The sequence below is a fragment of the Coffea arabica genome, chromosome 4e (genome assembly GCF_036785885.1).
Source record: "Coffea arabica cultivar ET-39 chromosome 4e, Coffea Arabica ET-39 HiFi, whole genome shotgun sequence".
Classification (NCBI taxonomy): domain Eukaryota; kingdom Viridiplantae; phylum Streptophyta; class Magnoliopsida; order Gentianales; family Rubiaceae; genus Coffea; species Coffea arabica.
The window spans coordinates 6,932,607-6,960,122 of record NC_092317.1 but is presented as its reverse complement, the minus strand read 5'-3'; the positions used below and the strand labels follow the sequence as shown (position 1 = coordinate 6,960,122).

Sequence of the window (27,516 nt, the reverse complement as noted above, 5' to 3'; positions counted from 1 at the left end):
GACAATCTTATTAATATTGAAGAAAAATAGAAAGATGGAGAGAGGTAGGGGGGAAAGGGAGAGAGAGAGCTCAATTCTTTTTTTTAAAATTACAAATAAGAAAGAATTAAATACTTTTATTATTTTAAAATTATTCACTTTTCTGTTTACTACCAAATTCCAATTCTAATCCCGACAACTTTAAAGTAATATGATAATGTTAGACTTTTCTTTATTTTCTTTCTTTGTAAAATCTAATTTTGTCTCCTTCTTTCCTATCTCTTTTTCTGTTTCTAATATTAATAAGTGTGAAAAAGAAATTTGAGAAAACCCTTTTATTTTTATATTTTTCGATCTCTTAAAGTGGAAAAAAGGACAAATAACTATTCCAACTTTTTTATTTTTAATTATATATATAAAAAGGGTAAATATATTTAAAAAATTTTGACCATACTAGGTAGATTAACGATGAGGTAAAATGTCTAGAAAATAATGTTAGAAACTAAAGTGATTGTATCACTATAATCTAAACGAATAAAGTGATAATAACAATGTAGTAATACTATAAAATAAAAGGGTATTTTTGTCTAAAATTTCTTAACATGTTGAGTTGAATTACTTATGGGGGTAAAGTGATTAAAAGATAACGTTAGGGAGTAAACTATAGGGATGGCAATTTTTGACACGACCTGAAAACACGACACGAACCTAACACAATGTTTTGAAAATCGGACTGGATTGGCCGGTTCGACCGGTTGAACCGCGAACCGGCCATGGCACCGGTCCGGTTCAATGCCATAGTTGACTTTGTCAAAAAACCGGTCAAGAACCGGTCGAACCGTAAAAACCGCCATTGAACCGGATTGAACCGGTTTTCAACCTTCCCTCTTTTTTTTTTTTTTTTTTGCAAAATACAGCTATCAAGATTCAAACTCAAGACCTTTATAATAGAAGACCAATGTATTAACCATTGCACTATCACATCTTATTAATTTTTTTTGATAACCTATTTATATAAAGCAAACACTCATATTTCTTTTTTTCATTTTTCTTACAAAATCTCATCCTCTCATGGCTCTTTCTTTTTAATTTTCAACTCTCTCTCTCTCTCTCTATCCTCTTTTCTTTTGTCACTCCCTTTTTAATCAAACCTCTTTATTTTTAATTTATTGATGTTTTCTTCCATCTTTTAATTTTGTTTTTGTCCATTAAATTGAAAAAAGTTAAAAAAGAATTATTTTTTAACCCAAATTATTTAATGCCACAACCACTCACTTTTATCTCATTTTTTATTTCTTATCAAGTTTATATTTCTATTTTCGATTTTCTTGACTTCCTTTGAACTCCAAACTTCCTTTTTTAAATTGCAATCTCTAAATCCCAAACGTAAATTAAAATTTAAGTTCACAATATCTAAATTCTCATAAACGTGAATTTTGTATAATTTCAAAATATTGTGATATTTTTGAGTTGGATTTAGATATAATTAAAATTGAGATGAAATTTATTTGTTTTAACTTATAATTTAAAAAATTTATTTTTAAAAATCCAAGTTATTAAAAAATAGTAAACTTTTCATCATATAAAGTATTAAATTAGTCCATTACATGTCTTATTTTGTACATATATATATTTATATAAATTATTTTAAAAAAAATTCATTGAACTGAGGTTGAACCGGTCCGACCGGTTCAACCTCGACCCTTTCACTTCACCAGTTCAATTAACGGTCCGATTTTTAAAACATTGACCTAATACGAAATTAATGGATTTGGGTTGAGGTTTCGCGGGTTCGGGTTAAAATCGGGCCGAACCCAATGAACCCGAAAAGAAAAGGGTCGAATTCGGGTCAACCCGTGGGTTACTCGATAACCCGTTTAAGAAATAAAAATAATTTAATAAACATAAAAATAATTTTATCTAACTAAACTAAGTTATTCTTTTTTTCCAAAGGCATTAATCACTTAATTTTAAATGAATTTATTTAACTTGTGTTAAGTTGAAATTATTATATTTGGACAAACAATGTATTACATTATTTTTTACTTTTATACTATTTTAATTTATTTTAGATTTGGTTTGGGATTATTTTATTTAAATTGTTATTACTTGATTATGTAATTATTCTTGTGCTAAATTGATTTTATTAGAAATTACAATGGTAAATTAATAAATTAAAATTAAGTTCCGGGTCATTTGGGTCGACCCGCCAACCTGCCAACTCGAAATTTTCGGGTTCGAATCTAGTATCCTGACCCGTTCCGAGTTGACGGGTCGGATTCGGGTCAGTGGGTTTTTTGTTATATCCAGGTCTCAACCCGACTCGTCAACCCGTTTTGGACTTGATTGTCACCCCTAGTAAACTAATAGTAGTGATATAATTTAAGGGGAAAAAGTGATAATAACCCTTATAATTATATCAAGAGCAAATTGTGTAGCATGTCAACATTATGAAGGATATAGGTCTTTTACTCTTGTAAGCTAAGCTGGAATAGTTAGGATTTCCAACCTACTTTTTTTAGCTTCAATTAATACTTCCTACTACATATTAATTTCTAAATAAGAAATGGCTGAATAGTACAAACATTTTCCCAAGATGTTATTTGACAAGAAAACCAGGTAAAAGTAACAAAATCATGCTTCAAAACCTCAAAAACTAAACCACAAAGCATCAAATTGTGACAACATCTCTTCGGTGCATTTGCCGTTTTTCTGCATTCAATGATCAATCCATCATGCCTTCTTGAATGCAACCTTGAAAGGATTATAATCATTCGTAGTCAAACTCTCTTGCCGTTCTGGAAAAGAATAAGGTGTTTGGATAGTAGATTACTCGTAGCCAATCGGAGTAAAAAGGTGTTTGAAAGGATGATCCCTCGGAACCAAACTAGAGCCAATGCTTTGCAATTCACTTATGAAGGATAACTGCCTTTTGAGACAAAAATTTCTTAGAAATCCTTCATTCTTAATAGGGATAATTTCAAAAACCTCCCCTGAGATTTCTAACAATTTCACCGACCACTTCTAAAATTTGAAAAATTATACTAATCTTCCTTGAGATTTAAGGTTTGGTAAAAAAATCAGTCCATCTCTGAAAATGTATAATTAAAAAATTACTTCCAAGAGAGAAATGAAAATTTTGTTCCACAAATGCCCTTTATGCATTCCAATCGAAATGTATTAGTAAAAATGATTATCAATTGCAAACAATTATCAGTCAAGGTGTATAGCAGTTATGATGGTCTCGAAATTTTCATGGTTTTCAACTAAGATTATAAGTTTTAAATATTAAATTGAAAATAGTAGAGATTGTTTAACTGATTTAGGGTTTGCCTTTTGTGATTTTGCACAGAAAAGAATTCTAATTTTGCCTTTCTTCTACCTCTTTTCTCAACCACTTTAGTTTTTAAACCAAGGGAAAAAAATCCTTAAGAACATACTTATTTTTCTATTTCTTTCCTATATGCTTCTTTTGTTTTGCCCGAGTCTTTCTTGTATACGATTGAAATACGTCATGTCAAGTCTTGTCAATCACAAAATGGAGCCAATTGGTATAGCAAATTCACACCATTTTATATCTTCCACAATACTATTTATGCTGTTAGCAGATAATTCTGTTAATTAGTTGATTTGTGCCACAATTACTCAATTTTTAGATTTTAGTTTCTAATCTCAGATAATGTGCTGGGATGCATGAGTAATTTCACGCTAAGTGATGTCAGCACTGTCAAGGGAGATCAGTGTAAATTTCTATACCTCAAGGGAGGTTACTGAAATTGTTGGAAATCTAAGGGGAGGTTTCTGAAATTATCCCTTCTTAATTCCACACAGTCAACCTTATGAAGAATAAAGAATGGGCCCATGACGCCATAACCCGTTGGAATATGATCTTCATTTTTTAACTCTTGTAAGCCGCAATGGAATACTTACTGGATTTCCTACCAACCTATTCTTTTTTTTTTTTTGCTTCAATACTTCCCACGATATATTTAATTTCTAAAAGGCACCCAAGTAATACAAAATTTTTCTCAAGAAATTATCAAACAAGAATTGAGTAGGAAACCAAATATAGGTAACAAAATCATGTTTCAAGAACCTTACAATAGTAATAACTTTCATTTTTAGTCACTAAAGCAATAAAAACATATACTTTTCGGCTGCAAAATGTATGTTCCAATTAATTGAGTGCCACTTTCGGCTAAATATAAACTTTAATGGACAAAATAAAAAATTCTAAATAGTTTAGTGATAATTTTGAACATTTTCTGTAGTTACAATTATTGCCTTATTATGAACTTACGAAACAAGAAAGAGCAAGCAACTTCAGATAGTTTACTTGCATATTTTATACATCAACCAAAGCAATTGAAAGCTTCCTTATTACATGGTTTTTTTCCCATTTTTCCAGGGAGGCTTCTTTATTACCAGTGTTTTATGTACGTACGTATGTAACGCATCTAAAATCTCATCTTTATGCCTTCTTGAATACGACCCTGAGTGGATAATCAGTCGTGAGATGCAAACGTCTTTTGCCATTCTGGTACTCTATGCCAACATCTTTGCAAATAACTCTACAATAGCTGCATACCGCGGGACAATAAACGAGCTTGTAATCCTGATAGCCAAATTTTTCAATCTTGAACCAGCTGCTTAAAGTCTTAGGACCAGGATTTCCAACAACTCCACCAATGTTGACAAAGCTGTCACCAGATGGATAAACATAATTATCAATGCTCCAAACTGGAGATTGGCCACAGGTTTTTGGATAAGCAAATTTGATGTTTAAATCTGTGGAGACTCGAACCACACCTTTTTTCGGGTTCACAGGCAAAAATGCCAAGGGGATGCCATTTTCTTGCTCAGACATTTCTTGAAACACAGCCGCTGGGCAAGTGTTCTTGCCAATGCCGGATAGTGTAAGACCTCCACCTCTGAATTTGCCAAAGACATTGGCTACTGGTAATATGTAGTAGTGGCGGTCAGTCCGCAGCATCTTTCCAGCTACATCGAGCACTGGCTCGGGTGCTTCAGCAGCTGAAGTAAAGGAGGAGTTTGTGGAAATGGAAAAGACAAGGAATGAAAGGATAAAGAGTAGTGATGCCTTCATCATTAGTAGCACTTCTTAGCTTATCACTTAACCAAGTAATGATTTGAGTGTTTGATGATGTAGAAAAGGGCTCCTACCTTCTGCTTATATAGCTACTGCCTGTTCAAAAAAAATTCAGGTTGCATGTACCGTATCTACGACAATGGAGCTGTGGGCTGCCTGAAACTGATTTTCCGAACACAGTTTCTTCCATTCCAGTTTTGATTGGACGGAATTTAACTCGTTTTATTGCTTTAAGCTAATGAATTCTGTCCAATTTGTCAAAGAAATAGGTAGATTCAGAAACAATACAAAGCTACGGGCGGGCTTTAACTACTGTTTTGACTTTTTCAGGATCATTTTTTTATACTTCTTCAGGTCAGCCACAAGTACGTACTCTGGAGTAACATCTTCGCTGTTCGCTGGCCTAAAGTCAACTGGAGTAATATTCTTGTCTAATTATTTAAGTAATAATATGCAAATCTATCTTTTAAACTGGTCCAAATCTTAGTACTTCAGCCAATAGTACAGTGGAACGCGTCCCAAGGAGCTGCATTTAGTCAAAGGAGAGGGGGGGGGGGGTGGCGTGGAGGTGCTTGATGTGGGTTGGAATTGCTTCACTATTGTTTTTGAAGTAATTTTAAACTAAATTTGACCACTACATATTTTAGTGTTTGATGTTTAATTTCTCAATCTCTCTCAACGGTTTGTGCTGCAGGTTAACTTCATCTCTTATTCCCGATTCTAAAATGGAAGTGCTCAAATAGAATGCTACGTTCTCAGACGACATTACTAGGCTTTCGTCATAAATTAAGTCTTTTCGTAACATTTGTGTAAAAAATTAATCTTTCCTACATTGATATTATATACACTAACTAGTGTTCAAGAAGGTAAGTGAAAATTTACTCTTTAAGTTGAAAAAAAGTAAAAAAATATCAAAACTACTAGAATTAAATAGTGTCAAGAACTTCTATTTGTATCTACTACTGCATATATCGTCCTGCACGTGTTATGGGAAGCAGAACTCTTTCTTTGAATATTTATACTTTGTGGAAAAATTATATTTCACCCCAAAAAAAAAAGAAAGAAAGAAAGGAACGTATGATTTGAAGGGCAATGAAAGATGTAAAATATATTTTACTCGCTTTATTTATCGTTAAAAGTAACATAGCTAATCAGAGTTACAATGCATGAGATATGCTCATATGCAATATGTAACACTAACACACATGCTACGAAACTAGTACTTAAGAATGAAGCGCTTAGAATGCTTCCTTATTACATGGATTTCCTTATTACCAGTATAATTTTATATTTTTTGTCACAAGCTTATAGCATTACATACATTACATCCAAGAAAATCAGCGGATCTCTAATCTCACGATTTTCATGCTTGCTTGAATACGACCCTGAGTGGATAATCGATCAGAAACAAACGTCTTTCCCCATTCTGGTACAATATGCCAACATCTTTGCAAATAACATCACAATAGCTGCAGACTGTGGGACAATAAACAAGCTTGTAGTCATAGCCAAATTTTTGAATTTTGAACCAACTGCCTAAAGTCGCAGGACCAGGATTTCCAACAACTCCACCGATGGATACAAAGCTATCAGCCGATGGATCAACATAATTATCAACCCTCCAAACTGGAGATTCGCCACAGGTTTCTGGATAAGCAAATTGGATGTTTAAATCTGTCGAGATACGAACAACACCATTTCTCGGTTTCACAGGCGAAAATGTCAAGGGGATGCCATTTCTTTGATCAGACAATTCTTGAAACACGCCAACCGGGCAAGTGTCATTGCCAATGCTCGATAATGTGAGCCCTCCACCTCTGAACCTACCGCGGACATTGGCAGGCAATACGTAGTAGTAGAGGTCAGTTTGAAGCACATTTCCAGCTATATCGAGCACTGTGTCGGGTTCAGCAGCTGAAGAGAAGGAGGAGATAGTGGAAATGAAAAATAGAAGGAATGAAATCATGAAGAGCAGTGATATCTTCATTGTTAGTACTTCTTAGCTTATCGCTCAACCAAGAAAAGATTGCAGTGTTTGAGGATGTAGAAAATGGCTACACTCTTCTGCTTAAATAGCTAATGCCAGTACAAATGGATTAAGGTTGTCATGTACTACAAAAACACTGGAGCTGTGGGCTGCCTGAAACTGATTTTCCGAATACATTTTGTTACATTTCCATTTTGATTGGATGGATTTTGACTTGATTTTATCGCTCTGAACTGATTAATCTATCAAGTTTGTATAAACAAACAGGTAGATTCAAAACCAATTAAAAGCTACGGCGGGGCTTTAGCTACCATTTGAACTTGATCGGGGATGGATTGTAGTCGTTTAGGTCAGCCAGCACTCAGGAGCAAGATCTTCATTGCCTAAATGTTGCAGTAATATTACTGTGAATAAGAAGTATGCCAATTTATCTTTTATGCTGGTCCAAATCTTAGTACTTCAGCCAATTGTAACATGTGGAGTGCGTTTGCACGAAGTCAAAGAAATTGATCCTTGGTGCATTTCGCTTTCGGCTTCAAAAGTTACTGCTTAACTTTTTGCCAGTGGGGTTGGAACAACTTCATGTTGCATTTTTTAGTGATGTAAATAATGCAAAAACTGGTCTACTAAAACAAATAAACACAGGTGTTCAAATAAAAAACATAGATTTTAGAATTTAATCTTCCAACTAAAAAGACTGTCATTTCTCAATCTCTATTTCAGAATGTCATTTCTCAGTCTCTATTTCAGTTTTGACTATGCCTGCAAACTGTAGGTCATTAACAAGCTTATATCAAAGCAATGTTGTTAAACTCAAATCGTATAGCGACTCGACTAAACTATTGGATCAGAAATCAACTGGTCAGATCGGTCGGACCGCTCTAAAAATTTTGCTGGCATCAGCATGATGTCATAATTGTTTATATTTTTATAAGTTTCAAAATATTGAAATTAAATTCTTGGTTATATTCGACTAATCATACATAATGTTCCAAAAATATTGGACTCGCAATCAAATATACACCTAATAATTATATATATATATGTAAATTCATGACTAAAATACGTCCATTCTCCAAAATTACTTAAAAAACTAAATTAAAAAAATTAATGCAAGTTGGAATCACTGATGCTAAACTGATAAGATGATGGGGATGAACACATCTTGATTTAGAAATCATTCACGAAAACGAGTAATTTTGGTATTTGCACTAAGTAGATCCCGTTTTCTTATTCCTATTAATAAATTAAAATATTACAATTTAGATATCTCAAATTATGTTTGGGAAAAATAAGAAAGAAAAGCTTGAAAAATAGGTCAACCAGTCGAATTGGGTCACTGGTTTAGTCGGTTTTTGACGATTTTGACTAATTTTTTTATCAAGGCAGTTCTGTGCTACAAACCAGTTCTAAAAGAAGGTCGGTTCACAATCGAACCGGTCAAATCAATCGGTCCGGTCCAGGTCTAATAACGCTGCTTCAAAGCCTAAACTCTTGTCAATCTTGAGCCAACTTCCGTAATAAATATGATTTCGGTCCATCAATGTGATATGGTATTGGACCAGGTTTTCCTTCTATCCTTCCTACCTGTTTTAGGAACAGTGTTGACAGTTGAAGAATAAAAATGATCAATATGGATAGACGTTACAAGATTTGGTGAGAACATAATTGTTGTTTAGATCTATTGAAATCCGAATTGCACATTTCTTGGAGTTCAATGGAGTAGAACTACAGACGAATCAAGTCGAATCAAATTTGGTCTAATCGAGTTTAGTGTCAATTCAACTTTACCAAGTTCAAACTCGACGAACTCTTAATGTAAAGTTCTAGATTGAATCTGACCTCAAATTCAAGTCGAATCGCGTTCGAACTCGAGTCTACTTGAGATTTACAAAATAAAAAATAATTATTTTATTTTTTAAAAAAGTAAATAAAATAGCAATTTTTTCTTTAATATAATAAAAATTAGCAATTTATATGTAATTTCATTATTAAAATAAAAAATTATATATATAATTAGCAGTACTAAATGAAAGCTCGTGCAAAATTTGCAGTTTGATCGCCAATATGCCATGTAACATAACAGTCCAGTAATTTGCTTAGCACGTTGATTGAAAAACAGATAGTACTAATCATAGATTTAAAAAAATCCGTTATTCGTTTACTCATTTTGATCGAGCTTGTAGGTCTAGTAAGTATAATCATGAAAATTGAGATTTTTTTTTTAAAGTACTATTAAGTGTTTGAGCATGTCATTTTTTTTTCCTGTTATAGAATAGATTCACTCATTTGACCATCTCACAAGCGTGTAGTGACATAATGGACCCGGTATACAAGAGACCCTCTCCATAGTTGAACTTAGAGAAGGATGCGTGCTCCGATGACTGCTTGGTATTTTTTTTTTTCGGTCAAACGTCAACAATCCTTTACTCTTTCTCAATTAATATGAGAATTAGTAGCCCAGGGAATGACATATGAACAGCAGCAAGAAAATCCTATCAAAATCCATCATCATTCATTTTATATATTTGTAGATACACTTGATACACTCATCAAAATGAACCATGTTGCTGATACTAGCGGAACTGGCAAATTATTTGTCTAGTCGTCATTCAGAAAAAGTAAATCATGATCTCTTGAAAATACGCATTGAATCTTTCCACCTACCTGGGTCCAGATAAAGTTGAAGGCAACAGCGGGCTGGCAATATGAAAAGCTTCTCTTCCTTGATCACCAGCTGCCCCTGTTTCAACTACTGATGGCCTTGTGAAGTCATAATCCAGATTGGTTTCAGGTGCCACCAGACCATCAAGGACTTTAACTACTAATGATATTGAAGGCCTCTTGGTGAAATTGCTCTGCAGACACCATGCAGCAATCTGCATCATCTCCACAGCTTCCAGAACGTGGACCTGCATGTCCAAAATTTTTTTGTCAACCATGTCTTCAAGTCTTGCTTCTTCCGCTATTCTCTTGAAAACACTCAGCTAGTGCCTGTCTTCCTCGATCTGAGACCAATCCAAATTCTTTCGCCCACAAAGGATTTCCAACATCACGATGCCAAAGCTGTAGACATCCACTTTTTCTGTGAACACGGAGCTCAACCATTCAGGAGCCAAATACCCTGGTGTTCCTCTCATCCTTGTAATAACTCTGCTCTGATCCTTTTCAACCAGCTTTGACAATCCAAAATCAGCAACTTTTGCATTGAAGTTTTGATCTAAGAGGATGTTTTGGGGCTTGATGTCAAAATGAATTATTTTATGACTGCAGTCTTCATGGAGATAAGCTAATCCCTTAGCAATGTCTGTTATGATTCTTCTCCTTGCACTCCGTGGAAGAGATTGTTTGTCCTTTCCACCATAGATCCATTTATCCAAAGATCCATTAGCCATGTACTCATAAACCAAAAGGCGGTGTGATTTTGAGAGACAAAAACCAATAAGTTTTACCAAGTTAACATGGTGGATGCTACCAATTATCTGCACTTCCGCTATAAAGGAGTCCTTCAATTGAGCGAAACCAGTAAGACACTTGACTGCTATCTTCGTGCCATTACTCTGTGCCCCTTCATAAACAGAACCAAATCCTCCTTCCCCAAGTTTTTGGCTAAAAGTCTTCTGTCACTGCGTTCAAGTTCTCATAAGAGTATCTTGCAGGCATTCCTGGTACCTTGCTCAGAAAATCCCCCTCAATTTCATTGGATTCCTTGAATACTCTCATTAAAAGAACCAGACACCCGATTAGACATACCACGCCAAATAAAGCGCCAAATGTTGATGCCAGTACAACCGTTTTACGCCTTGACTTATTGACACGGGTATTTTGCACCTTAACAAGGAGAATTGTATTATCAAGTGATCTTTCTTTGTTAGTAATAGAAAATACTTTATTTAATTATAAGCAATAGCCCTTGCTTCTAGGATAATGCTACAATGACGATGATAACCATAATCTGTGAATATTTTACATTAGAATACTCGTACAACTAGTGAAAATACCCGTGCTATGCACGGCGCTGATATTATTGAAAAAAAAAATAAAATGATGAACAAATAAAGGTGAAAAATTTGTACCAATAAAATTAAAATATAATATCTGTTTAACAATAGTTTGAAATATAATAGAATGTGTATATCATTCAAGAACCGTCTTTTTTCTGAAGATGGATCCTGAAAAAAAATAAAAATTTATATTAAAAAAGGGAATGATATATTTATACAAATGAATATAATTGAATGTTGTTAAAATGAAATACTTACAAATACTAAGCATTCGATTTGATAATCTTGCTTGAAGGTGCGAACACTCTTCACACCAATCTACTTTTAGTACGAAAACCAAAATTGGTGATTTAGTTAACTCTGTTGAATTTTGTGGAGTGCGTAATACAAATGAAAATGCATGATCTTTGCATGAATTAATTCGTTGGCCGAATAACCTATCATCATTTTCCTGATAATTAAGAACGTACAAAATTAGTGTATTTTTTTACATAATTTATAAATAGTACTATAAAAAATAAACATATATTAAGAAATTCCACATTCCTTTGTAATGTCCTGAGATAAGAAGCATCACAATCAAATACAAATCATACATGTCTGTCTTGTAGATTAAGATGCATATTATCACTGGAATCTCTGATTTGTATGTTAACGTTGTACCTGTTTGACAAATAAAATATTATATGCAATACAAAAAAATATATTGAAGTTAAGTATACATGAAATTAATTACCTAATAACAGTGTCAACCACGTCATTACAATGCATACACACAGTCTTTGAAAAATGACCTTCACATAGCTGTCCACAATTTTTGCATAGCTCGTAGAACATATTTTCTATGTTAATACTCTGAATGTAAGCAAGTATTCGAAAATATTTAAATCATTTTTAATTATTTTTTTTAATTATCAAAAAATCTTTTTTTATTTCATGCACGATCATTTTTGGAATAAAATTATGAAAATAACTATCGTAACACCTATTTTATGTGATAAATGTGCAATAAAAAAAATTTAAAAAATTTCAGTAATACAAACAAATAAATTTTTATAATATACAATTTATGTTAGAAATAGTAAAACCCTCAATCATGAACCTATACCATCCGCAATTATATAAGCAAGCAATACCTTTTTATCTTTGCTTTACAGTGTAACAATAAGCAAATAACCGTTCCTAGGATTTTGTAAAAATTTTTCAGAAATAATGGATGATCAGAAAATCAATGCAATATCATTCATGACAAAAAGCAAAGCAAAAGCAAAACATACTTAAAAGGCAGAAGGGATCGACCTGGAAAATTAAGCCGGCCGCAAGAAGATTGATTTCTGCTGGAGTCTCTGCACATAATATCTTCCACTACTGCTTACAAAAGAAACAAAATCAATACATTCACAAAATCAACAGAGAACCCAAAACAAATAAGAAATTGAGAGAGAGGGTGAGGGAATTAACTCGATAAGTTAATTAAGTCGATCAGTAAAAGGGTTGGAAAAAAATTATAGACATATTATATTATTGAAAATAATCGAAAATAAAAAAATTACAATATGGGGAATAATATTTAAAGAAAATACGGTACCGGAATTTTTAATTTGATGCGAACGACGTTTTAATCGGTGTAGCCTGGATTTTGTCCTTCGGATTTGATTTGAGATTTCTCTTTCGTCAGCGCAAACTTGTTGAAGCTTTTCCAACTGGTGTGTGGAATCGTTGCGGTGTATGTTTCGTTTTCTAAGCAAATATTTCCTCCTTTGCAATCTTGTGAGTTTGAAATCTAGTTGTTGTTGAAATGCTTGTAGGCGGACATATTCCATGGTGAGGAAACTTTAGATGGGTTCCCTACAAATTTTGAGTGAAAAATTTTAATATATTAAATAATAGGACAACTTGAATTTGGGACAGCAGATAAGTGGGGCAAAGGTGAAAAAACACAATAATACTAATCAATAGCTAAATGAGCAGGGTCACTTACTGAAAGGTCGTCACCGCTGGCTTCATGATGTTTGCCGAAGGTTCAAGAAAAAAAGTATGATGCGTACTAAGAAGAGCACCGGAGTTCTGGTACCAGGATGGGATAACTTTCAGGTATTTTCCTGTGTTATGTGAAGACGCAATTTTGAATTAAAAAAAAAAAGAGTCATTAAGAGATAGTTGGAGTGGACTCTTAATTGGAGTGGGAAACGTGGGAGAATTTGTAAGAGTGGTTGTAGGATGAGTTAAGATAGTGGGATAGTGGGAATATTGATTGGTGATAAGGTGATAGTGGGATAGTGGGAATATTGATTGGTGATAAGGTGGGTTATAACCCACTACTTTTTTATGTATTAAAATAAATACAAAAATCTAGAAAAAAGTATGACAAGTTTAGAAGGTATTGAGAGGGTTTCTGCTAAAAATCCCTTCCTGAATACATATAGATATAGATTGGTTAATAGTGGTCCCCACATCCAAGATTAGTATCTTTAATGACAATTATACAACTATTCATTCAGGTTACCAATATTCAAAGTAACATCGGGTGGTAATATGGTAACTTTGGTAATAAAATTGGTAAGTTATAAGTGTAATATGAAATTTACTCTTTAAATACCGAACATTACTACTTCTCCAACGAAGCTTAGTACTTTATAATTAGTAAGTTTAATTCAAATAATGGCAAGTTTTTGTTCAAAAATGATAAGTTTTAGAAATAAAATGGTAAATTGGTGAATTGTTCAAATTTACTACTTTATTTCACAAATTTACCATTGTACTTAAGAAAGTTACAACAATTATAATTAGTAAGTCTAATTCAAATAATGGTAAGTTTTTGTTTAAAAATGGTAAGTTTTACAAATAAAATGGTAAATTGGAGAATTGTCCAAACTTAGTACTATATTTCACAAACTTACCATTTTACTTGAGAAAGTTACAACAATTATAATTAGTAAGTTTAACTCAAATAATGATAAGTATTACAAATAAAATGGTAAATTGGTGAATTGTTCAAACTTACTACTTTATTTCACAAACATATCATCATTTTCCTTAAAAAAGTTACAACAATTATAACTAATAAGTTTGATTGAAATAATGGTAAGTTTTAGTTTTTACAAATAAAATGGTAAATTAATGAATTGTCCAAACTTACTACTTTATTTTACAAACTTACCATTTTACTTATGAAAGTTGCAGCAATTATAATTTCTAAGTTTAATTCAAATAACGGTAAGCTTTTGTTAAAAAAAAGGTATGTTTTACAAATAAATTGGTAAATTTGATGAATGATTAAGTTACTACTAGTTTAGTGAACAAACTTACCATTTTAATTAAAAAACTTATATGGAATTTATAATTATTATTTTAATGGAATCAGAAAAGACCCTAAATGATCAAAATTGTCCTAAAGGTGGGTAACTTAAACAACTACCGGCAACTAGTATTATTTTAGTATTTCGTGAGATAACTTGTCATCACTGTAGCACGATCCAACACTAACACTGTTTTCTCATCCGTGCCATTGATCTCCTGGGACTTCGAGGCCTGGTTGATCCACGAAGCAAGAAGACAGGCAGTTCAATTATAATTTCCTTTTTGGGCATTCAGAGATGAGAAGGAAGACAGAAGCAGACTAGCAAGAAAAAAAGTTGCCAGTACTTTGACTAGCGGACTACCTTGTTTCCCATGTAATGACTTTGACTAGACCTTTATAGAGCATACTGTTAAGGCACATTTTTTTCTTCTTTTCTCAGAAATGTATGGATGAACACAAACTTCAAAGAAATCCCTCTTTTCTTTAATTTTCTTGTAGACTTTGATTTATATGAGGACAGGGAAAAGAATAACTATAATAAGTAATAATGCGTGTTTGAAGGAAAATCCCATGGCACCAGTCACAGTCAGCCCCAACAATTATTGATAGAGGAGGCTAACTAACACCGATAGTAAGATTTATTTCTTGTATTCTACGTGGAAAGTGCACAGTGTCCTCTAAGTTTGTCCAAATTGCAAATTACAAATGCCAAGGCAATCCAATGTTTTAAAAACTGGACCGTTAATTGAACCGGTGAAGTGAAAGGATCGAAGTTCAATCGGTCGGACCGGTTCAACCCCGGTTCAATAAATTTTTTAAAAAATAATTTATATAAATATATATATGCACAAAATAAGACATGTAATGGACTAATTTAATACTTTATATGATGAAAAGTTTACTATTTTTTAATAACTTGGATTTTTAAAAATAAAAATTTTAAATTATAAGTTAAAACAAATAAATTTCATTTCAATTTCAATTATATCTAAATCTAATCCAAAAATATCACAATATTTTGAAATTATGCAAAATTCACGTCTATGAGAATTTAGACATTGTGAACTTAAATTTTAATTTACGCTTTGGGATTTAGAGATTGCAATTTAAAAAAGAAAGTTTGGAGTTCGAAGGAAGTCAAGAGAATCGAAAATAAAAATATAAACTTAATAAGAAACAAAAAATGAGATAAAAGTGAGTGGTTGTGACATTAAATAATTTGGGTTAAAGAAAAATAATTCTTTTTTAACTTTTTTCAATTTAATGGACAAAAACAAAATTAAAAGATGGAAGAAAACATCAATAAATTAAAAATAAACAGGTTTGATTAAAAAGGGAGTGACAAAAGAAAAGAGGATAGCGAGAGAGAGAGAGAGTTGAAAATTAAAAAGAAAGAGCCATGAGAGGATGAGATTTTGTAAGAAAAATGAAAAAAAAATATAAGTATTTGAAATATGAAGAAAATTTTTTTTTTTAAAAAAAATCAAGATGCGAACTGGAGAAGCCGAGAGTGAGAAACGGAGAAAGTGAAATTGAAATGAAATGTGTCGTCTGCACTTTCTTAATGCTAGGGTTTTTTATTTAATTTGATTTTATTTTTTAGTTAAGTATAATTCTACACAACAAGACCTCGTCCTTGGGCTATGGTGTAGTGGCAACATACCTTATTGTTGGCTCAGAGACCCGAGTTCGAATCTGGCAGTCTCCGGTCTCCATTCTTGCTATTATTTTGAATTTGAGGTTATATTGTTTGAAAATTTGAGAACCGCCGGTTCGCGGTTCATACGGGTTTTAGCGGTTCGCGCGGTTTGTAGCGGGTTTCCATTACCATCCGGGTTTGATATTGGACCAGACCGGTAGCATGGCCGGTTCGCGGTCGGACCGGTCGAACCGGCCTGTCCAGTCCGATTCTGAAAACATTGAGGCAATCAACATTTTTGAACAATGAAAAGTAATACAATTTCATTACTTTTAATACCAGTGGCAGCAAGCATACAACAACACTAGTGGGAATACCCGTGCTATGCACGGTGCTGACATTATTGGAAAAAAAATAAAATGGTGAACAAATAAAGGCGAAAAAATTTTACCAATAAAATTAAAATATAATATCTGTTTAACAATAGTTTGAAATATAATAGAATGTATATATCATTCAAGAACCGTCTTTTTTCGGTTGTATGAGAATTTTTTTTATCATTGTATGAGAATTGTTAACAAAAAAATACAATAGTTAATATAGAATAGCATCAATAGAATTTAATACAATTGTGTTGTAATCAAATGAAAAATACGCACCAATTGAATTGTTATTAGCACCCATAGTTAATGAAGTAATCCCTATATAAAAATATTTTGGTGCATGTAGTAATTGGTAATCTATAAAATAAAATAAATTGCTAATCTATAAAATTGCTAAGTTGTCTATAAATAGCATCAATAGAATGTAATACAATTGTATTGTAATCGAACAATTGTAATACAATTGTATTGTATTGTATCTATAGTTGATTTAGCAAGATAGTGCAGCCAAAAAATGTGTATGTAAGATGAGTATGACGATATAAGAAACTGTATATTTATCATGATCACGCAAAATCATTGGTGATGTGGATGCCTGGCGATCTTGAGGACAGTTAGATTTTTCATTTCTTTGATCTAGAAATAAAATATATATTAAATTAAAAATCAATAGTTTATGTATTTATTTTATGTGTAAATAGTGATACATTGTATGAGAACTGTTAACAAAAAAAATACAATAATTAATATAGAAATAGCATCAATAGAATTTAATAGAATTGCATTGTAATCAAATGAAAACAATTACAGAGAAGTGGTTACCTGAACTAAGGAATGCAGTTTTAAATGCTCAAAAGTGCCTTGACGATTGCACATATGTCAGGGGCTTGGTGAGTTTTTTGCTCCTCTTGAATCATTTTCTTTTTTCTAATTGTAATATATTACTTGCAGGTGTTAAGTAGGACTTGGCTCTAACCTTTTGTTTAAGTACTTTAAGCAATGAACTATTTATTCCATGAGTTGAATTGTGCTGTTGCTAGATAGATGAATCACGTAGTTGTAATTGTCATTGTTGATAAAAAAAAGAAAGGCTAGAATGCAATTTTGCCAAAAGGATTTCTGACGAAATTAAAAATTAATCCAATTTTAATAATGGGCGTATAGTGCCTTAGTTATTAGTAGTATCTGGATTGTTTTTCTCCAATTATAAACCATTTTTAATTATTTTTTTTAATTATCAAAAAATCTTTTTTTTTAATTTCATGCACGATCATTTTTGGAATAAAATTATGAAAATAACTATCGTAACACCTATTTTATGTGATAAATGTGCAATAAAAAATAATTAAAATAATTTCAGTAATACAAACAAATAAATTTTTATAATATACAATTTATGTTAGAAATAGTAGAACCCTCAATCATGAACCTATACCATCCGCAATTATATAAGCAAACAATACCTTTTTATCTTTACTTTACAGTGTAACAATAAGCAAACAACCATTCATAAGATTTTGTAAAAAATTTTCAGAAATAATGGATGATCAGAAAATCAATGCAATATCATTCATGACAAAAAACAAAGCAAAAGCAAAACATACTTAAAAGGCAGAGGGGACTGACCTGGAAAATTAAGCCGGCCGCAAGAAGGTTGATTTCTGCTGGAGTCTCTGCACATAATATCTTCCACTACTGCTCACAAAAGAAACAAAATCAATACATTTATAAAATCAATAGAGAACCCAAAACAAATAAGAAACTGAGAGAAAGGGTGAGGGAATTAATTCGATAAGTTAATTAAATCGATCAGTAAAAGAAGAATTTGTAGGAGTAATTGTAGGATGAGTTAAGATAGTGGGATAGTGGGAGTGATATAGTGGGAATATTGATTGGTGATAAGGTGATAGTGGGATAGTGGGAATATTGATTGGTGATAAGGTGGGTTATAACCCACTACTTTTTTATGTATTAAAATAAATACAAAAATATGAGTTAAGATAGTGGGATAGTGGGAGTGAGATAGTGGGAACATTGATTGGTGATAAGGTGATAGTGGGATAGTGGGAATATTGATTGGTGATAAGGTGGGTTATAACCCACTACTTTTTTATGTATTAAAATAAATACAAAAATCTAGAAAAAAGTATGACAAGTTTAGAAGGCATTGAGAGGGTTTCTGCTAAAAATCCCTTCCTGAATACATATAGATATAGAGATTTGAAGTACTCTTGCACTAGGATGATTAATAATAGAGTGAGTGGCTCATAAAATTTTGTTAAATATTGCCCAAGAGTTATCGAATTATGATCAGCCTTCTGAAATTAAGGTCTTGTTTGGCAGGCAAACCATCAAGACAAACAATAGTGCCCCTTCATAAACGATTGCTTGACCGCTATCAAGACAAACCATCAAGACACTTGACTTTTATCTTCGTGCCATTACTTCGTGCCTCTTCATAAACAGAACCAAATCCACCTTCCCCAAGTTTTTTGCTAAAAATTTTCTGACATTGCTTTCAAGTTCTCATGAGAATATCTTGCAGGCATTCCTGATACCTTGTTCAAAAATTCCCCCTCTATTTCTTCGGATACCCTGAAAGTTTTGCTTAAAAGAACCAGGCAAGAGCCGATTAAACGCATATCACCCCAAAAAAAAAGGCCCCAAATGTAGAGGCCAGTATAACTGTTTTATGCCTTGATGCTTTGACAGAAGCATTTTGTGCCTTAACAAGAAGAGTTGTGTTATAAGCTGATCCGCCAAAATTCTCATTGGTAATAATAGGAAAACTTCATTTAGCAATAAGCAACTTCCGTTGCTTCTTAAATGTTTAAGCCACGGATCTGTATAGGAAAACACAGCTGCTTTGCATGAACAGTTACTTAGACACCTACTTTTGCACTCCTCCATGATGGTCTGCATTTGGTCCAAGCCACTTCTAACTGCAAAACTAGTTTGAAATGCAAAGTATGATGCATTCTTTAGCTCCAAAGACTATGATCGTGGACGTGATCACTAGAAATTGGAGTGAGCAGAGAACATCCAAGTTCTGGTTGTCTGAAATTTATTTGGCTCTCGTGGGCATTTGTTGCTTCAATACAACCACATTGCCTCTTCGTACAGACCCCATAGTTGCCACACACCATAGGGTATCCACAATCATCGGCATATGTGTTCAAAAGATCAATTACCTCCGTAAATCCCATGGTTCCCCACTGGCATACCTTTAAATGCCCATCAGGCGCAACCACTGTACCCGTGCCAATGAGCAACACGGCCCCAGATGCATGGTTAATCAACGAAGCGGGAAGATGGGCAGTTGAAATATAATTTCCTTTTCGGACCATTCAGAGATGATGAGGACGACAGAAGCAGACTAGCAAGAAAAAAGGCAAAACATAATCTCTGCTCTACAACCATCATTGCTTGACTTAAGCTGGTTGTTCTGGCTTATGAGCTTGCATAAAGAAAATACGGAGGCAAGGTTTGCCTTTGCTCAAAGTACAAACTAAGCCAATTTAGGATAGACAATCTCTTTCTTCATCATATTATGTGAATTCTCTGTTTGGCCGTGATCTGTGGTGATCTTTATTTTTCAGCTGGTTGACGCGTGCTTGTTTCTCACCGTATACTTTGCTTATGCTTGACTTCTCCCGTGTTTACTTTGAATAATAGCGAAATGCATGTTTGGCTTTTCAAATTCTTAGTTGAATAAGTGTTATTAATAAAATTCTTCCATTTTATTATAAAAAAGGGATAATTTCAGAAACCTCCCTTGAGGTTTTTAACAATTTCACTTAGCTCTCCCCAATTTTAGAAAATTACACTAACCTCCCTTGGTTCAATAAAATGACTACAATACCCTCTACTTAATAGATAATTTACTACATATGTGGGATACAAAAACCAAACCAAAAGTAAAAGAAAATATAAAAACCTACAATAACTCGTCATCATCCCCAACCCTACTTTAATTAACAGCAATTTCTTTTCTCTTTCCCTCCCTTTTTTTCTACCACTTATGATTATCTCCTTCCTACCTATAACCCCAAAGTCTCTTCCACTCATCAACTACACTACCATACAGACCTACCCGAGGTGTTTATTTCTTGTCTATTTCTCTTTTTTCGTGGTACTTAACTATCAACTTCCTTGTTTATTTCGTCTCGTATAATAATTTGCATCTATTAAAGAATCAAAATTTCCAAAATTATAAATTGAGGGAGCAAATGAAAATTTCATGGTCAAATTAGCGGAGATGATGAAGATGGTTGTGTGAGAGAGAAAAAAAATGAAATTGATGGGCTATGGTTGGAAGAGAAAAAAGGATGTGACTCTGGATTATGCTATTATGTCTATTACACACTAGAATCTAATATCTTCATTTAGTTTGATTTACAAGTATTGGTGGTGGTTTGTCATAAAGATTAGTTTCTCTATTCCTAATGCCATTGGAGTATGGGGTTATGTTTGGTATAAACATCAATTGTGGTTGGCTAGCTCTTTTATTCAAGGAAGGTGATATGCAATAGGTGTTGGATTTATAATTTGAGGTGTGAGATTAGCCAATAAACAAAATATAGTGTTAATTTGGGGTAGGACACTTTTGAAGGTAATTTAGTTGTTGGTGGTGGTTATGGTCTATTTGTAAGGTGATTTGGGTAGAATTTGGGATTTTGATTGTGCCGAAATTGATAGAATTTGGGGATTAAGTTGGAATACGATTTTGGTAAAATTCGGAATTTTAGTGATACCAAAATTGATAGAATTTGGGAATTAAATTGGAGTTTGCTTGAACGGTTGATGAGATTTTGGGTTTACAATTATCGTGAAAGCATAGCAAATTTGGATAAAAGTGTTTGTTACTTTTTTTTTTTGGTTAAATTGATCACTAAATCTTCTTTCACTTTCTTTTGATGTTATGATATTGCATAAGGGTATTTTAGGATACTTAAGTATAATTCTAGCCTAATGGGTTTATAATGTTACTTAAATAGTAAAAGCAATGAAGGTCAGTATAATTTTTTAAAATTGGGTGGAGCTGAGTAAAATTGTCAGAAATCTCAAGGAAGGTTTCTGAAATTATCCCAGAAAAAAGGGAGAATTGTAATTTTGGTCCCCAATCTATAGTGTATGTGCGGAATTATCCCCAATCTATTTCGAAAATCAATTTTGGTCCCCAATCTATTCAGTTTTGCGCTAAAGTGGACAATTGATAGAATCTCTTCAATTTCAATCGGAACTAAGTCACGTGAGATCACTTGCCGGCACCTAAAACCCCTTTTTTAATTTTTTAATTTCTAAAACACGTTTTTTAATATTTTCAGTTTTCTCTTGCCTTTTGTCTTATTAAACAAAGACATGAAAGGGGTAATCTCACAATCCAAATTACTCCTCTTGTTGGCCACCGCCTTCAAATCCCCAAAACCCACAACATGAATAAGAAGCTCAGCTTGGCCTTCAAGTCCAAGTCTCGTTCTTGCCTCCATTAGTAATGGAGATAATCTACAATCAACGCCAGAGACGGATCCAGTTCAACTCTCCTGCACAAACAATAGGAGTAGCAGCAGCAGCAGTAGCACTACTACATAAGCAAGCAAGCAAGCAGCCAAGAGAGAAGAGCGGATGATAATAATTGAAAATTAAAGGGATTATACTGACCAAATCATCAAAGGGATTATACTGGTAAATATATTCTTTCCCTATTAGCCATTCTTCACCATTGAACTAGAATGAGCATTCAATTGAACCCCTAATATATTGTTGGTAGGTCATGCTTACGGTTGGAACAGACGCTTCATCGGTGACTATAAAATGGGCCTTGTCTCTTTTGCTCAACCATCCCAAGGTGCTAGAGAAAGCTCAAACTGAATTGGATGCTCAAGTAGGGACTGAAAGATTGGTCGATGAACATGATTTATCCAATCTTCCTTATCTTCATAACATTATTTCAGAAACACTTCAGTTGTACCCAGCAGCACCAATGCTAGTGCCACATGAGTTGTCCGATGACTGTGAAATTGGGGGATACAATATTTCGTGAGGCACAATTTTGTTAGTTAATGCATGAGCAGTTCACAGGGACCCAAACGTTTGGGATGATCCAACAAGCTTCAAGCCAGAAAGATTCGAAGGCTTGCAGGTTCAGCCATCAAGGCTGGTTCCATTTGGGATGGGAAGGAAATCTTGCCCTGGTTCTGACCTAGCACAGCGGGTGGTGGGTTTGGCCTTGGGATCTCTAATTCAGAGTTTTGATTGGAAAAGAATTGGCGAGGAGGAGATTGATCTGGCTGAAGGGACAAGAGTGTCCATGCCAAAAGCCAAGCCACTAGAAAAAACGTATTTTAGAAATTAAAAAATTGAAAAAGGGGTTTTAGGTGCCGGCACGTGATCTTACGTGATTTAGTTCCGATTGAAATTGAAGAGATTCCGCCAATTGTCCACTTTAGCGCAAAATTGAATAGATTGAGGACCAAAATTAATTGGGGATAATTCCACGCCTACACTATAGATTGGGGAGCAAAATTACAATTCTCCCCAAAAAAAATTCTTAGTTGAAAGACTGGGCAATCGCTATAGTTGCCACAACAGCGTATGGATTGGGTTGGATAAATGCTTTTTGAAACAGAGAAAGTTCTTAGAAGCCCTTCATTCCTTTATTCCTCATTCATACAAGTACCGGGAAAACAAAAAAAAAATTTCACGAAATATCCCATGCTAGGAGTCAAGTCAACCAAAAGAAAAGGATGCGTAACTTGAGCATTTATAGGTCATGTTATTCTTCAAATGGTATTCCACTTTATCTTTTTGAGTTGCAAATTAACTAGCTTTTCAATTTTGCAAAAGCACTTTTTTCATAGCGAGATGATATTAATTAATCACAGTTAATTTCATCACCAGAATCTAGCTTCCTAAGCAGACATCCTACACTTGATTGCAGAAATATAAACCTCAGAAAATAAAACAAACTTTTAAATATTAAAATTTTTCCTCCCCCAAATTAGACATAATTGGGTATGCATTTGCAAGTTGCAATAGCCAATAAGGTTTGTTATAATTTTATCAAGAGCAAATTGTGTAGCAAGTCAACGTTACGAAGGATAACGAATATATAGGTCTTTTACTCTTGTAAGCTAAGATGGAATAGTTAGTGGATTTCCTACCGACTTTTTTAGCTTCAATTGATACTTCCTACTACATTTTAATTTCTAAATAAGAAATAGCCAAATAGTACAAAAATTTTCCCAAGATATTATTTGACAAGAAAACCAGGTAAAAGTAACAAAATCATGCTTCAAAAACCTCAAAAACTAAACCACAAAGCATCAAAGTGTGACAACATCTCTTGGGTGCATATGCCGTTTTCTGCATTCAATGATCAATCCATCATGCCTTCTTGAATGGAACCTTGAAAGCATCATGATCACTCAGAGCGAAACTCTCTTGCCGTTCCGGAAAAGAATAAGGTGTTTGGATAGTAGATTACTTGTAGTTACTCGGAGTAAAAGGGTGTTTGAAAGGATTATGATCACTCGGAGCCAAACTCTCTTATGGTTTTTAACTAAGATTATAATTTTTAAATATTAAACTAAAAATAGTAGAGATTGCTTAACTGATTTAGGGCTTGCCTTTTGTGATTTTGCATAGAAAAGAATTTCTAATTTTGCTTTTCTTCTAGCTCTTTTCTCAACCACTTCCACAAAATTACTCTAATGAAAAAACCATGTCTTAGGTTTTTAAACCAAGGGAAAAAATCCTTAAGAACATACTTGTTTATCTATTTCTCTCCTCTGTGCTTCTTTCGTTTTGCTCGAGCCTTTCTTGTATATGATTGAAATTTGGTTATGTCAAATCCTGTCAATCACAAAATTGAGCCAATTGGTAGAGCAAATTCGCAGCATTTTATATCTTCCACAATACTATTTATGCCGTTAGCAGATAATTCTGTTCATTAGTTGATTTGTGCCATAATTACTTAATTCTTAGATTTTAGTTTCTAATCTAAGATAATGTGTTGGGGTATATGAGTAATTTCAAGCTAAGTGATGTCAGTAAATGAGTCTTTTATTCTACTAAAGGAGATCAGTGTAATTTTTCATACCTCAAGGGATGCCAGTGAAATTGTTAGAAATCTCATGAGAGGTTTCTGAAATTAACCCTTCTTGATTCCATACAGTCAACCTTACCAAGAATAAAGAATGGGCCCATGAGGCCATGACCCGTTAGAAGATGATAGTTACTGGGTTTCCCACCCAACTTTTCTTTTTTTGCTTCAATGCATCCCACTATATATTTAATTTCTAAAAGGCACCCGAGTAATACAAAATTTTTCTCAAGAAATTATCAAACAAGAAGTTTAAATTGAATTGACTAGGAAACCAAATATAGGTAGCAAAATCATGTTTCAAGAACCTTACAATAGTGATAACTTTCATATTTAGTCACTAAAGTAATAAAAACATATACTTTTCGGCTGCAAAATGTATGTTCCAATTAATTGAATGCCACTTTCGGCCAAATATAAACTTTAATGGCCAAAATAAAAAAATTTCAAATAGTTTAGTGATAATTTTGAACATTTTTTGGAGTTATAATTATTGCCTTATTATGAACTTACGAAACAAGAAAGATCAAGCAACTTCAGATAGTTTACTTGCACATTTTATACATCAACAAAAGCAATTGAATGCTTCCTTATTACATGGTTTTTCCCATTTTTCCAGGGAGGCTTCTTTATTACCAGCGTTTTATACCTAAAATCTCATCTTTATGCCTGCTTGAATACGACCCTGAGTGGATAATCAGTCGTGAGATGCAAACGTCTTTTGCCATTCTGGTACTCTATGCCAACATCTTTGCAAATAACTTTACAATAGCTGCATACCGCGGGACAATAAACGAGCTTGTAATCCTGATAGCCAAATTTTTCAATCTTGAACCAGCTGCTTAAAGTCTTAGGACCAGGATTTCCAACAACTCCACCGATGTTGACAAAGCTGTCACCGGATGGATAAACATAATTACCAATGCTCCAAACTGGAGATTGGCCACAGGTTTGTGGATAAGCAAATTTGATGTTTAAATCTGTGGAGACTCGAACCACACCTTTTTTCGGGTTCACAGGCAAAAATGACAAGGGGATGCCATTTTTTTGCTCAGACATTTCTTGAAACACAGCCGCTGGGCAAGTGTTCTTGCCAATGCCGGATAGTGTAAGACCTCCACCTCTGAATTTGCCAAAGACATTGGCTGCTGGTAATATGTAGTATTGGCGGTCAGTTCGCAGCATCTTTCCAGCTACATCGAGCACTGGCTCGGGTGCTTCGGCAGCTGAAGTGAAGGAGGAGTTTGTGGAAATGGAAAAGACAAGGAATGAAAGGATAAAGAGTAGTGATGCCTTCATCATTAGTGGCACTTCTTAGCTTATCACTTAACAAGTAATGATTTGAGTGTTTGATGATGTAGAAAATGGCTCCTACCTTCTGCTTATATAGCTACTGCCTGCTAAAAAAAAATTCAGGTTGCATGTACCGTATCTACGACAATGGAGCTGTGGGCTGCCTGAAACTGACTTTCCGAACACAGTTTCTTCCATTCCAATTTTGATTGGACGGAATTTAACTCGTTTTATTGCTTTAAGCTAATGAATTCTGTCCAATTTGTCAAAGAAACAGGTATATTCAGAAACAATACAAAGCTACGGGCGGGCTTTAACTACTGTTTTAACTTCTTCAGGATCAATTTTCTTATACTTCTTCAGGTCAGCCACAAATACGTACTCAGGATTAACATCTTCGCTGGCCTAAAGTCAACTGGAGTAATATTCTTGTGTAATTATTTAAGTAATAATATGCAAATCTATCTTTTAAACTGGTCCAAATCTTAGTACTTCAGCCAATAGTGCTGTGGAACGCGTCCCAAGACGTCGGTATTTTCACAACATTTGTGAATTGCTTCATTATTGTTTCTTAAGTAATTTTAAATTAAATTTGACCACTACGTATTTTAGTGTTTGATGTTTAATATCTCAACGGTTTGTGCTGCAGGTTAACTTCATCTTTTATTCCTGATTCTAAAATGGAAGTGCTCAAATAGAATGCTACCTTCTCAGACGACATTACTAGGCTTTCGTCGTAAATCAAGTCTTCTTACAACATTTGTCTAAAAAATTAATCTTTCCTACATTGATATTATATTCACTAACTAGAGTTCAAGAAGGCAAGTGAAAATTCACTCTTTAAGTGAAAAAAAAAAGAAAAAAATCAAAACTACAAGAATTAAATAGTGTGAAGAAATAAAATGGTACTTTTGCTATAAAATCGAGAACTTCTATTTGTATCTACTACTGCATATATTGTCCTGCACGTGTTATGGGAAGCAGAACTCTTTCCTTGAATATTTTTACTTTGTGGAAAAATTTGAAGCGAAATCATAGATGTAGAATATATTTCACTCGCTTTATTTATCGTTAAAAAGTAACATAGCTAACAAGAGTTAGGGTTATTGTCACTTTACCCCCCTTAAACTATATCACTATTATCAATTTACTCCCTAACATTATCTTTTAGTTAGTTCACCGTCATAAGTAATCCAACTCAACATATTAAGAATTTTGGACAAAAATATTCTTTTGTTCAATAGTATTACTACATTGTTATTATTACTTTATCCCTTTAAATTATAATGATATAATTGCTTTAATTTCTAACATTATTTTCTAGATATTTTACTTCATCGTTAATCTAACTAGTGTGGTCAAAAAATTTTAAATATATTTACCCTTTTTATATATAATTAAAAATAAAAAAGTTGGAATGGTTATCCTTCTTTTTTTTCACTTTAAGAGATCCAAAAATATAAAAATAAAAAATTTTTCTCAAATTTCTTTTTCACACCTATTAATACTAGAAAAAGAAAAAGAGATAGGAAAGAAGGAGACAAAAAATTATATTTTACAAAAAAAGAAAATAAAGAACAGTCTAATATTATCGTATTACTTTAAAATTATTGGGATTAGGATTGAAATTTGGTAATAAATAGAAAAGTGAAATAATTTTAAAATAATAAAAGTATTTAATTCTATATTTTTTAAAAAAGAAAAAGAATTGAGCTC

The 27,516-nt window shown here is 33.3% G+C and overlaps 4 protein-coding genes and 1 pseudogene across 4 annotated transcripts; 1 reads left to right on the top strand and 4 right to left on the bottom strand.

Annotated features, from left to right (window-relative positions):
• Positions 1-4,267: 4,267 nt before the first annotated feature.
• Positions 4,268-5,105, bottom strand: LOC113741168 (kunitz trypsin inhibitor 5-like). The gene has a single exon (XM_027268648.2). The coding sequence runs from the start codon at positions 5,087-5,089 to the stop codon at positions 4,451-4,453; it is 639 nt and encodes a 212-aa protein (XP_027124449.2). The 5' UTR covers positions 5,090-5,105; the 3' UTR covers positions 4,268-4,450.
• A 1,347-nt stretch (positions 5,106-6,452) lies between these two features.
• On the bottom strand, positions 6,453-7,076 carry LOC113740634 (kunitz trypsin inhibitor 5-like). Its single transcript, XM_027268178.1, has one exon. The coding sequence runs from the start codon at positions 7,074-7,076 to the stop codon at positions 6,453-6,455; it is 624 nt and encodes a 207-aa protein (XP_027123979.1).
• Positions 7,077-9,739: 2,663 nt separating this feature from the next.
• Positions 9,740-19,750, bottom strand: LOC113740633 (probable receptor-like protein kinase At5g20050; annotated as a pseudogene).
• Positions 19,751-21,897: 2,147 nt separating this feature from the next.
• LOC113740632 (cytochrome P450 81Q32-like) lies at positions 21,898-22,758 on the top strand. Its single transcript, XM_027268176.1, has 3 exons — positions 21,898-21,978; positions 22,174-22,417; positions 22,478-22,758. Exons 1-3 carry the CDS (start codon positions 21,898-21,900, stop codon positions 22,756-22,758), a joined length of 606 nt encoding a protein of 201 aa, XP_027123977.1.
• A 2,304-nt stretch (positions 22,759-25,062) lies between these two features.
• LOC113741166 (kunitz trypsin inhibitor 5-like) lies at positions 25,063-25,845 on the bottom strand. Its single transcript, XM_027268647.2, has one exon. The coding sequence runs from the start codon at positions 25,807-25,809 to the stop codon at positions 25,171-25,173; it is 639 nt and encodes a 212-aa protein (XP_027124448.2). The 5' UTR covers positions 25,810-25,845; the 3' UTR covers positions 25,063-25,170.
• Between the last annotated feature and the right edge of the window lie 1,671 nt (positions 25,846-27,516).

What these genes read in the sequence shown, in the direction of transcription:
- LOC113740634 (XM_027268178.1), bottom strand. Translation starts at nt 7,076, where the DNA reads ATGAAGATATCACTGCTCTTCATGATTTCATTCCTTCTATTTTTCATT.
- LOC113741168 (XM_027268648.2), bottom strand. Translation starts at nt 5,089, where the DNA reads ATGATGAAGGCATCACTACTCTTTATCCTTTCATTCCTTGTCTTTTCC.
- LOC113741166 (XM_027268647.2), bottom strand. Translation starts at nt 25,809, where the DNA reads ATGATGAAGGCATCACTACTCTTTATCCTTTCATTCCTTGTCTTTTCC.
- LOC113740632 (XM_027268176.1), top strand. Translation starts at nt 21,898, where the DNA reads ATGGAGATAATCTACAATCAACGCCAGAGACGGATCCAGTTCAACTCT. An exon ending in TAGGAGTAGCAGCAGCAGCA is followed by an intron (nt 21,979 to 22,173) that starts GTAGCACTACTA and finishes TATTGTTGGTAG; the next exon opens with GTCATGCTTACGGTTGGAAC. An exon ending in ACATGAGTTGTCCGATGACT is followed by an intron (nt 22,418 to 22,477) that starts GTGAAATTGGGG and finishes ATGCATGAGCAG; the next exon opens with TTCACAGGGACCCAAACGTT.